Source organism: Odontomachus brunneus, unplaced genomic scaffold (genome assembly GCF_010583005.1).
Source record: "Odontomachus brunneus isolate Ranch 3 - 2012 unplaced genomic scaffold, Obru_v1 Obru_scaffold_121, whole genome shotgun sequence".
Classification (NCBI taxonomy): Eukaryota; Metazoa; Arthropoda; class Insecta; order Hymenoptera; family Formicidae; genus Odontomachus; species Odontomachus brunneus.
In genome coordinates, this window is record NW_022639571.1 from 364,687 (window position 1) to 377,697 (window position 13,011).

The 13,011-nt window shown below is 35.4% G+C and overlaps 1 protein-coding gene across 6 annotated transcripts in view; it reads right to left on the reverse strand.

Moving 5' to 3' along the window:
- Positions 1 to 289: 289 nt before the first annotated feature.
- LOC116849626 (netrin receptor UNC5B-like) overlaps positions 290 to 13,011 on the reverse strand; it is a 189,693-nt gene continuing 176,971 nt past the window's right edge. For 3 of the 6 annotated variants that reach the window (XM_032826956.1, XM_032826957.1, XM_032826955.1), the window contains 9 exons: positions 12,004 to 12,171; positions 9,238 to 9,402; positions 7,540 to 7,575; positions 7,192 to 7,465; positions 6,854 to 7,047; positions 2,922 to 3,670; positions 1,264 to 1,652; positions 838 to 939; positions 290 to 695 (listed from right to left, as the gene is read on the reverse strand). In XM_032826956.1, the coding sequence (XP_032682847.1) occupies positions 524 to 695; positions 838 to 939; positions 1,264 to 1,652; positions 2,922 to 3,670; positions 6,854 to 7,047; positions 7,192 to 7,465; positions 7,540 to 7,575; positions 9,238 to 9,402; positions 12,004 to 12,171 (2,249 nt within the window). In that variant the 3' untranslated portion in view covers positions 290 to 523. The remainder of the gene's footprint in view (positions 696 to 837; positions 940 to 1,263; positions 1,653 to 2,921; positions 3,671 to 6,853; positions 7,048 to 7,191; positions 7,466 to 7,539; positions 7,576 to 9,237; positions 9,403 to 12,003; positions 12,172 to 13,011) is intronic. The other 3 variants (XM_032826959.1, XM_032826960.1, XM_032826958.1) reach the window with 3 other exon arrangements.

Below are 13,011 nucleotides of genomic sequence, written 5' to 3' on the forward strand. Positions count from 1 at the left end.
CATGGAAAAAAAATTCTTAAAAATTTATTTGTGGAGTATAAAGTTTATTTCTGTAAATAAATTTTATACTCCACACAAATAAATGTTCAAATGATTTTTCGTCAATGTAAGTGTAATTTAAAAATTGCAAAGTTACACCATCGATTGTCTTGCGTCGTGATAATCTTGAAATCTACGTGATAATCTATCTGAATTTGTCTTGAGATATATATATATATATATATATATATATATATATTTTTTTTTTTACAGATATTTTAGAGGAACAAATTGAAAATGCACAGCGAGATTGTAGTAGGATGTGGAGGGGGTTGAAAAATAGAGCGCTGCACAGACATTTGTTGTAAACGACTTGTATGTACAAATATGGTCGATATTTATACAACATACTTTTTTACGTCCGCTTTGTTGATACCGTATACAATGACTACTCTATGTACAAAAACTCCCTTGTCTATCGTGTTACAAATCCGCGCGGTCTGCGTCGCGTGGCAGTGTGAGTTTACTTTTTTTTCGTAATCTCTTAAATCCATGGCCCCAGACGACTCTCGAGTACATTGGCCGCGTCGACGCGGCCCATCAGTCTTAAATGGTTCAGCAAATCCGCCAGAGCCGTAGCTTCGCGGTGTCTGGCTTCCCACAAGTCCAGAATATGCTCGGTCGGGCTCGCTTTTGTTGCGAAGTAGTCGACGTATCTGTGTATCAAAGTGTCGTGTCGGTTTACGTTTACTCAGCAAAATCGCGAGGAGAAAAGGGATACACATTTCGTAGAATCTGATTTCAAATTCTCTTCGCCACAAATCATCAAACTGCATTCAAACTGCGCACAACACTCACCGATCGACTTGCAATCTCTGTGCCAACATCCGCCAGTCATTGCCGCGCGCGCTCGGCGGGTCCAGACATTGGCATAGTTGCTTTCGCAGCGTCTTAGAAAATCTACAATAACCGGAGATCTCCATTGATTTCGCCTTTATATTCGCTATTATTCACATGCAGAAGTAGGAGCAACATTTCGTTTCGCGAAATAAACATACATGGAGGAAATATAAAAATTTCATCAAATTATATCTCATTTTGCAATGTTTCTCGCGAACCTGGACTGTACTAACATTGCAGTATAAATTACGACATAGCAATAGCAAATTTGATAATTTACCGATTATACGATATAGAAAACATTTGAATAATTACAATAATTGTTGTAATCGCGAACGTGCTCAACACTTTTGAACAAATATGTAAAATTTATGGAAAAAGTACCTGAAGGGTCTCGGTATGACGGATTCCGTGGACCTCGTCGAGCTTTTCCCTCGCAGTACAATGGACGATTCCGTTTTACCGTTCCTCTTTCCGCTCATGTTGTTTCTCTTCACGAGATCGAGATCGATCCTCAGCAGCAAGCCTTGATCCTCGAAACCACGTTGGCAGGCGCGAAGCTCGAAGCTGAGCCTGAGGTCGCCAACGACTTTCTCTATCCTGAAAGAGCGGCGGATGCTAGTCCTCGGGGTGGACCAGATGCGCCGATATGGCACCTCCTGCCGTTCCGCGAAGCCGCTTTCTCGATCCTCGAGATCAACGCGAAGCGAGGTGCCGCTAGCACGAAATCCGAGAGTACCGTGATCGATATGAGTGCTACCCAAACGACGTTCCTGCGGAAGAAGTACGCGCAACCGTGTAGAAATGAAAAACCGGAGGACTCGAAGAATTTTCATATTTCGTTAAGTCAAAATTAAAAAATATAAAATGCACCGTTTTATACATCGGGATAATTTTTGTAAGAAATTGCAAAGCCGTCATTTTGATAGTTTGGTACCTCTAAATGGAGAGAATTTTATAGTAAACAGTAGTATAGATTTTTGTGTAACGGAAGAATAGATCGACATTCTACAGTAATGTATGTACAGTATGTATCTACAGTAATGTCCTTTCACTTCATAAATGCTTGTTTAATTTTAGGAACATGCTATTATGTGCTATTAAAAATAATTAAAAATAAATTTGTTTTTTGCAAAATTTACTATAATCTTTAAAGAGATTATTACAATCTCTTTCTTGCGATAGTCTGCATTTACTTCTTATTCCTATATTTCTACATTAAAAGAAAAAAATATTTAAAAAGTATAAAAAATATTTATTCGATGGGTACTAATGCCACATATTCAGTTAAATTAAAATCCTTTTATTTAAATAAAATAAACGATTGTTTTCATGAGAAACTAAAATCTTTTAAGAAAATATATATTTTCTTGTTTGAAAAATATTTTATATTAGTATATAGTAAACGTATTATTAATATCCTTTGAATAAATATTTATTATTTCTTATATGCTTTCTCTCATAATATAGAAATATAGTAAAATTAAAAAGAATTCGTATGAAAAAAGATTATAATATATAGTTTTTCTTTCTATATATACTTAACCCTAGAAATCTAAATATTAAAAGATTATATCCTAAACATAAATGAATTTTCGCATCTTATAAAAAAAATAATCAAAATTTAATGCTTTTTTTAGTTATCAGAGTAGAAATCGCCAAAATAGAGATATGATTCTATTAATGTTATTGCGATTGAATAAAGTTGCGAAAAATTACAAAATAATAAAGTAACAAAACACATGTTTTTCAAAATCTCCTTCTTCTAAGGTAAATTTTACATTGAGAAAAAATTGGGAATTTATAACTATAATCATATAGATAGAACAGTAATTATTATAAATTATAATCAAAAGTATTTTTTTAGTAAATTCTACTATAACGTTAGCGATAATGACATTATTATTTCCGTGTTAGAACAACTAAGAAATATGGTTGGGATGAAAAATAATTATAATTTTACTTAGATCAATGATTCTTTTCTCAGTTTACCCATATTTAAGGTTCTGGAATTAAGATAAAAATATCGAGAAATTTCTCACCTGCTCGCTGACGAGCTTGAACGACGCTTTGACGTCCTCGAGCACGTGGCATCTGATGTGGTCGCGCTCGCGCGACACGAAGACCGCCACGCAAAGGCGCTTCACGGCCAAACCGGGCGCAACCACAGAATTCTCGCCGGCCACCGCGTACACGCTCGGCGTCTCCGTGACGAGGAACACGCCGGCGTGATCGAGCTGCGCGAACGGCTGACCCGGCAGATTGGTCGGGTCGCCGCCCAACATCAGCACCTTGCGCCACGCCGTTGCGGAGGACGAGCCGCTCGAGCTGGTGGACGAGCTCGGGGAGTTGGTCGAGCGCGTCTCCAGGTCGATCTCCGCGGACCACAGACTCAGCTCCCAGTTGCCGGTCCTCAGCTCGGCGCAGTGCTCGAACTGGAGGATCACAGGCTTCACGAGGTCGACGCCTGGCGGGCCGCAGGCCACCACGGCGGACAACAGGGTGAGTCCGGGCGGGAGATTCGGCCTGAAGGAATTGTCCCCGAGAACGGCGAGGTGCAAGCTGTGCCGGCGGCCGCGCGAGATCGCGCCTTCTGGCACGGACATCGAGACGCCCACCTCAGGCACGACTAGAAGGGCGCCTTGCTCGTCGATCAAAGCTCTTACGATGAAGCCACCGCCGGCGCGATCGTCCTCCGTCGCCGATCGCTCGTCTTCCTCTAACCTGTCGTCGTCGTCTTGCTCATCGTCGTCTTCGTTGGTGCTCTCCGGGTTCGCTTGGCACGTCGAGCCTGCTTGCATGTGGACTTATAAAGCAACTTATAACAGATGAGAAATACGTGAATAAATTACGTCACGAAGATTGAATTTAAGTAAACTTATACACAGAGTGTCCCAGATCATCTTCACAATCTCTCGTGAGGACGTAGAGTGGATTGAGATGAACACAAAAGTTCCGTACCGTTTTGCGATATTCGCAATAATAGTCGAAATATTAATTAAAGAAGATTGGTGAATGATCACGCGTGATATGGTAGGTGAGCTGCAGTGGCGCCGTCTGCCGTTGTATACTTATACATTAAGTCATACTGAACAAAAAAGTCCTCTACCATTTTGCAAATGTCCACATAGATTTGTAAATGTTAATTAAAGAAAATTGTTACACGATTGTGTATCATAATGCAAATTTTCTTTAATTAATATCTAAAAATCTATGTGGTCATTTGCAAAATGGTAGAGGACTTTTTTGTTCAGTTTAATTATGTTAATGACTTAATGTTATATACACAAGTATAATATTATATATAATATATACAAGTATATAATAAGTATACAACGGCAGACGGTGTCACTGTAATTCATCTACCATATCATTCACCAATCTTCTTTTAATATCTCGATTATTTTGCGAATATTGCAAAATGTTATAGGACTTTTATGTTTATCTCAATCCGCTCCACATCCTCACGAGAGATTGTAAAGGTGATCTGGGACACGCTGTATAATCGTACGAGGAGTCTGATTATTCGAGTGCACAACCAACGCTTGTGTTCAGGTAGGGTGAAACACTCAATTATTGACACTCAATTATTGATCCCCCTTGGTCAATGACATTCTAGGCAAGCCTGATTTCTGTTGCGACCAGCAGCGGTTGTTCACAGTTTCAGTTGTGAACTTTTCTTTTAGAATAAGGCTGTTGAAGTGTAGGTAAAAAGTTTAATTGCAATGCTGGATGCAAGGGAAACCAAATTTCTTCCTAGAGTGTCAATGATTAAGAGGATGTTAATAATTAGGTGTTTCATCTTACATCACAATAAACTAAACAGGGAAGTCATCTACCATCTTGCAAACTTTGCAATAATATTATTAAAAAATGAATTAAAAACTATCAGCAAATGAAGTAACAACAAAGAACATGTCTCTAGCTTGTTTGTAATTATCAAGAAAAATAAAATTTAAATAAAATATTTAAAAACTATTTCCAAAAAGTTCGTGGAAACGACGAGTACAGACGGGAGGTGCGCAGAAAAATATATTATCTATCCGCAAATCCATGAAAAATTCATCAAATTTATTAAAAATACATTTTCTGAATTCCACTAAGTTTAACATTTTATTTAAAAATATTAAATTAAAAGAAAAATTCGCACACGCGATTTGTTTTAATATATAGAGTCGATCCAATTTTTTCTTCGATAAAGTTTTAAAATATTCTTATAAAGAGAATAAATTCTTCTTTTGCATATGTGATAATATGTTTTTCTAAAATTTGGGATAAATATATTTTAAAACTATTATCAAGAAAATGTTCTTTGTTGAAGATAACCATTATTTAAAGGAAGGGAAGTAAAGAAATAAAGTAAACTAAGTAAATAAAGTAACTAAGTTAAATCATCTAAATATTAATACTTTATCCTCTTTAATCATTGACACTAGAAATAGAAAAATCTAGTTTTTTTTTTACCAACGACGGTTATTCATGCAATTTTAATTGTAAAATGCCTTTTTGGAATTATAGAGGGCAGGCAAAAAGTTTAACAGCAATACTAGTTGCCAGAAAAAACGAATTCTTTCTTTCTAGAATGTCAATAATTAAGAAAATATCAATAAATATAAATAATGTTTTACTCCAACCTCTTTTCTTTTAAGCCTCTATTGCCCAAATAAATTACTCATGTTTAAAAAATGTTTCATGTACATAGAATGTTTAAAACTAAAGTACTCAATACATATAAAGTGAAATTTTATTTTTATAATTTTTTATTTTCTCAAAAATATGTGCAACCATTTAGTGGTGTAAATTATTATTTACACCACGTTAATACTTGCTATCGCTGCTAACACACTAAAATGGCAGCCATATAACTTTCACGTCACATCGATCAAGAACAACATTCATATTGGAGATATATAATAATGAAATTCTGGATTGTGACTTCAGAGTCGTAGTGGGTAGTAGAGGGTTAACAGCAGAATGATACTTTTCTCTGTGTGAATCACACAACTCTACTCATTGCGCTTTTCTTTAATTAATTAATTTACTTAATTGATCGTCCTAAAATAAATTCTTAGGAACTATTGCGAAGTTTATGAAACGATAGGTGACTATCCTGCTCGATTTAAGGAAACTGGAAGGTCAGATTACTTGAAAATCGTGCTTGTTCTTTCACAATTTTTTATGACAAAATGAATAAATATGCAAAAGTATTATTTTGACGTATAGTTATACAACATATAAAGGGAAGAAATATAATTTTGATGATTAAATACTCAATATAAATGTATGATACATGCAGTTAAAATATATTTTGTTTTTCTTCTCAAGGAGGTCATTTTGCAATAATATCTTGATTCAATTGAGCTGAATTTTAAGTAGAAAATTTCCGTAAGTCGCTATCGTGTGAACCACTGACAAACTCGTGAAAATGTTTAATTTTGAAACATTGATGTTTTTACTATAAAAGAACTGAAAACTTAATAATATTCCATTAAGATATTTGCAATTTTGCTAACTTTTACTCAGTTTCTATTATAGTGGTTCACATGATAACGAAGTTTACGGAAATTTTCTACCTAAAATTTAGTTCAATTGAGCCACTGAGAGTCAAGATATTACTGCAAAATGACGACTTTGAAAAGAGAAACAAAATATATTTTAACTGCATGTACTATACACTTATATTGAGTATTTGATCATCAAAATTATATTTTTCTTCTCTTTATATGTTGTATAAATACATGTCAAAATAACACTTTCGCATAATTATTCAGTTTGTCATAAAAAATTGTGAAGCACGATTTTCAGGCAATTTGATCCTCCAATCCCTTCAATGCGCACACGAGCGTTGGCGCAGTGATTGTTAGACACCCCTGTACATCTTGACGATGTTTTCCGCGAAACTTCGCGGCGAGATATTCGTTCTCCAGATTGTTCGGCGGAGACGATGAGCAATTCATCGAGATTGATTACGCACTTAAGGAGTTCTCGTGTTCTCGAGTCGAATATAGGAGTCTCTTACGGGAAGATCGGCCCTCCTCATTATCCGACATGCCGCGTCCCCGTTGCGAATTCTTGCAGGAGGACCTGGTTACGGAGGAGCTCGGGGATGGTCTCGTTGTCGACGGTAATGACAATTGCGGGACGTCATAATGATGCTCCGAGCAGGATCTGCGTATATACATACACGTGTGTACGTGTACGTGTGTATGCGCGTGTGTGCATGCTGCGCATCGTGAAATTATATAGACGCAAGCCGAACGCTGATTCATATCGCGTCCTTATTATTTCGATTTAGTGCACGGATATGGGTACCTGGGTAACCGGGCGGCGTTCGACTCGTCGATCACATGCTCGAGGCGCCGGTCGTTAGCCAAGACGTTGGCGCGCTCGTTCTTGGAGACGACGGACTTGGCGAGGTCGCCCGGACGACGGAAGTCCAGCCTCGCGACGCCGTACAACGCCTCCATCCGCTCTTTCCGGCGCATGAAGCGAACGAAGAAGATAGTGGTCAAGGCCAAGATAATCGCGGCTAAGCTCAGAGTGATCCACAACGCGAGGATGTTTCTATGATCGACCGCCCGAGTCGCTAGGGGAAGAAATTACTATTCAGCGTGATAAAAAAAAGAAAATGTCACGAGATGTTCGTCCCCGTTTCTTTACCTTCCTTGAACACTCTCGGCCCGTCTTGTCCAAGCGCTGCGTGTAACAAGAAAAGAAACATTTCGGTCTGGTGTAGTTAATTGTTTGAGATCCGGTTTTTTGTTTTGGAAAATTAGTGTAATTTTAATGGATAAATATCAGATAGATGTAAATATAATGTTCTGAAGGTTCGATTTGAAAACTAGTTTTAGCAAAAGAAAAATATTTTTGCAAGAAAATAAAAAAATATTAGAATATATCTAATTAATCTTTTGAATTCAGGTCTCTTTTATTTTGAATATTTAGTATGATTCTAAAGGAGAAATATTAAATAGGTGTACGATAGTTAAATAGTTTTACGAAGGTTTGATTTGAAAAGTGGTTTTAGCAAGAAAAATGTTTCAGTAAAGAAATAAAAAAATATCAAGTTTATCTAATTAATTCTTTGAGTTTTTTTATTTTGAAAATTTAATGTAATTTAATGTAATTTAAAATTTTAGAGAAACACATTAAATAGATGAAAATAATGTTTCGAAGATTTTATTTGAAAAATAGATTTAGCAAGAAAAAAATATATCTCTTAAAAAGTAAATAAAAAAAATTATTATAAGGTTTATCTAATTAATCCTTTAAGAGTCCCGGTTTTTTATTTTGGAAATTTAGCATGATTTAAAAAATTTTAAAGAAATATCAAATAGATATAAATAACTGAAAGTTTGATTTAAATTATAATTAATTGAAGGTTTGATTTAAAAAATAGTTTCAGTAAAAAAGTATTTTAACAATAAAATATTACAAAATTTATAATAATAATCGGTTTTGAGTCCAGGTCTTTTACTTTGAAAATTTAAGATAATCCTAATGGAAAAATATCAAATACATATTAAAATAGTTTCTCGAAAATTTGATTTAAAAAATAGTTTTAGCAAGATAAAAATATTTCAACAAGAAAGAAAATGTTATCATAAAATATATCTAATTAATTTTTTTAGTTTCGTTTTTATGTTTTGGGAATTTAGTGATATTACATCTCTCTCTCTCTCTCTCTCTCTCTCTCTCTCTCTCTCTCTCTCTCTCTCTCTCTTAGAGATACAAAATTTCAAATTTGAAGAAAATAAAAAATTTAAATTTAAATTTAAATTTCGGAGAAATATTAGATAGGTGTAAATAGTGTTTGAAAAGTTTGATTTGAGAAATAGTTTTAACAAAAGAAAAAAATTTCAAAGCAAGAAAATTAAAAAATTATTGTAAAATTTATTAAGAAAAATTAAAAAACAAGATAAAAATTTAAATTTTTAAAATAAGTAAACTGCCACACTATATATATATACTCGTATATATAGCTTCAAAAACGTTCCATTGTAACATAGACCAGATGAAACAAAATATTTGTATTTTTAAGAATATTATATATGCCTTAAGAATGCGCCGGAACTCAAAGAGTTAATAGAGGCAATCGAAACTACATAACTCGGGAGAGAGACAATCGATCGCCTTCGTGTCTCTACTTGCAAATTTCTGCCTCACCCACCAGACGCGGATCCGCCAGAGTCGATCTCGCCGATGAATCATCGCGCGTGCGAAGTCATCGGATGTTACGAATAGCAATCACGCGCGCGCGAAGAGATAAAGGACGTTGCGCGGGCCCGAGTAAATCATTAGGCAGTCGCGCGAGTCACGAGGAACAATAAGAAATGCAGAAACGCGGCTGGGGCTCACCATTACATCGATCCGTGGCGCAGGACTCGACGATGACGTCCTTGCCTTGACAGGGACGACCGCCGTTGCTAGGCGGGGGGTCGTTGCAGGATCTCCTCCTTATTCTCGAACAATCGGGACCGCATGCGGACCACGAGGACCAAGTTGACCATCTGCCGTCAACCGCTGCGAGCAACGGGGTGGCGGTTGAAAATCCCGATTAAAGTGCGATTATCTGACTCGCGAGCGAGCAGAAGAACGGATGCACGAGTACATCGGGTTTCAATGAAGCCTTGACATTTGTCAGAACAAACCTCTCTGGTTCTTTCAAGCGTTCGCATTGTGCCTGGATATGCGTGTATATTATGGCTCTCGATTATCGATCAATCTGTCACTCGAAGTTTGATATATCATATTATATCATTCTTATAATCATATCATATAATATATAAAATATAGACTGTCTGTATGTCCCCTATATTAACTCCTAAATTCTCTGACCGATTTGGATCAAATTTTGTAAGTTACTTTCTAGGACCTTGCGGAAAATATAGGCTACATGCAACTTAGACACTTCACTTCCTCCTCTAGTTTCATCCCTTTAACGTTTTGTGATAATTTAAGTTTAGATGTTCTAGGTATAAGAATCTCAAACCCAAACCTAAACCCAAACGAATTTAAGCTAATATCATATAATATCATATATTATATCATATATCCAAGGTTGGGAAGTAACTCGTTACTTGTAACGAAATTACAGTTACAGTTACATTTTTTTCGGTAACTGTAACTTAACTTGGTTACTTTTTTCCCACCTGTAACTGTAACTTAACTTAGTTACTTATTTTTAGTAACTTGTAACTTTTTTAATAGTTACTTTAATAGTTACTTGGAAAACGTAAAATAAAATTAAAATTATATAGTAATTGTATATTAATTAAATAAATTTTAATCAACGTATTTATGGGACATGTGATTAAATTCTTTTACTTCTACAAGATTATTATTAAATTCTTATTATGTTAAGTACAGATTTGAAATTTATTAAGTGGATAGACTAATTAATGTGATAGATATTAATTATAAAATTCAATTTTTACATTTTAGTAAAGTTTAAAATGTAAGATTTTTATATTTACAATAATAATTTACAATCATTTCAAGAAAGTAATTTAAAAGTAACAACTCGTTACTTTTTAAGTAACTGTAACTGTAACGAGTTACTTTTCATAGCCAGTAATTTGTACTTGTAACTAGTTACATTTTCAGCAAGGGGAACTGTAACTGTAACTAGTTACTTTTAAAAAATAACTCCCAACTCTGATTATATCACAAAAATACACAATCATAATCATAAATACAAAATCACAATCATAAAAAATATTATCATATTATATCATTGTTGTATTGTTATTATTATTATAAAAGTCTTATTGAGTATCATTAACGTACGTAAATTGCATAGCAAATACTTTAACAAAAATAACTCAAAGAGCGAAGCAACTAATGAACAATTAATATAAAATTTAACCCGAAAAGAAGAACATTTAATCGAGAACAGATGATCAGATAGACGGGTGTCCGTAAATTTGATAACAATTTTATTAGTCAACCAATAAAGCTTGCATCCTTTTTATGTATTACTTTATATAGCATTTATATTTATCATATAAAATAATAAAAATGCAAGGAAATTATAAACATTTGCTTAAAACAATATGTCACGTAAAATGTAATATGAAGATCTGAATGTAACTTAGAATTCAGAATCTGAGAATTTGTAACCAAAAATTTGAAATTTGAGTATAATTAACAATCAAAAATATATTTTAATCGAGTGTAACTTTTAGGGGCGATTTTTCAATAGCAATTTAAACTTGGATTCAAATTTAAACTTTATTCTAACAATTCGTTTGTTTTGTTTAAACAGAGTTTAAATTGAAATCTAAGTTTAAATTATCATTGAAAAAAAAAAACCGGCCCTTAAAGTTGCATTGTAGATGGGAGACACGAATTCGCGTCTTTCATTTGTCAAACGTTGGGAACGGGAGACGCGAATCGGCGTTTTCCATTATTTTGACGGGAGACGCCAGTAGGGATCTAATCCAAAAATGTGTGAGAACTGAGGTAAGATCCATTTCACAGTATACCGTCAACAATGTGTGTTAATATAACAAATAATTTATATTATTATATAATGAAAATTGAATGAATTCATTCCATATACAGTATGCTTGTTTCATCAATATAATCAAAAGAATTGTAAAATTTCCATCACCGATTGTCGCGATAATCATGAAAGTCTATTTAAGTAATTATGAATGAAGAAGTAGGCGGAAGGTAAGTAAAAAGGAAAAGTAGAGGTCGATGCAATGTACCAACTGACAAAACTACAAAATGCAAAAACTGATGATGAGTACTAAGCATACTCTCTGGTACCAGATTATAAATTCGCATTGCAATGTATAAAAAAGTGCCTGGGAATTCTGTTGTGCGACAAATGGAAAAGAAAAATTGGGATTGGGACCATATTAAGTTATAAGATACGATAGAGGACGATTCAGACTGTTGAGTTTTGACTTGGTAAATGTTAAGGCTTCATTGAAGCTTAGAGCACATCTGTACCACGTATCTTGATCGTGCGTTTCCACCCGAACGTTTAGTGTTTAGCATTTAGCGCTGTTCTGGATGCGTGCGATCGTCAAATTCGATTCCATTAAAATTCGTGACGTCGTGCTGTATTATATCAAGTGTCGCGCGTACGAGCAGTCTTTGTAGTCTACCTACCGGGACAGGAAGGATTGCATTCTACCCTTTGTGTGGCTGGCCCTGGGCACGTTTGACCGCCGTTGATTGGAACGGGATTTGTACACGTTCTTGTCCTCTTTTGTACGCCTCTACCGCAACGAACGCTACACTCCGACCATCCAGACCAGGACGACCACCCGCCGTTCACTGAGAATGGACCGAGAAGAGGAAAAAAAAAGAAAGATACCGACGGTGAAATTAAAACGGGAACAAATAGCACCTCGTTACGCCCCGCGGCTCGAACAGATCCAGAGCGAGTGCTTGACCGTCGCTACGCCGTCTCAATGTAACAATATGTGTAAATGCGATGATTCTCAAAGCAGCGAGCGGTAAGTCGACTTCGAGGCCAAATATAAGTTCAGCATTTAGTAAAGAGATGAAGCAACTTCGATAATCAGAAGCTCTACAACTAAATCCAACGTACAGCTTCCACGTAATAACATTAATGCTGGCGTTATTTAAAATTTCAAAGCTCGTAACTCAGAAAGTTTTCAACGCAGTGATCTCAAATACCAGGTCTGTAAATATGAAATCGGAATTTTTGTATAGAAAATACACGTTTATTGTATGAAAATGATAACAAATATTTTATTCGAAGTATTGCCCATCGCTAGCTATACATTTTTCCCACTTGTCTGACAATTTGTGGATGCCACGCCAAAAAAACTGTTGCTCTTTTGAGGCAAACCAGTCATCGAGCCATTTTCGTACATTTTCGTAAGAAGTGAAGCGATGCTTACCAAGTGCGTGTCCCATCGATGCAAATAAATAGTAATCGGACGGAGCCAAGTCTGGTGAGTAAGCCGCATGCGAAAGTATTTCCCAACTAAACGCCTCAATCGTTTCCTTGACCAGTTTTGCTGTGTGTGATGGTGCATTATCATGAAGCAAAATCACTTTGTGTTGCCTTTTTTATATTCTGATCGTTTTTCACGCAAAGCTTGATTCAAATCGATCATTTGTTGTCGGTAGCGTTCAGTATTAACG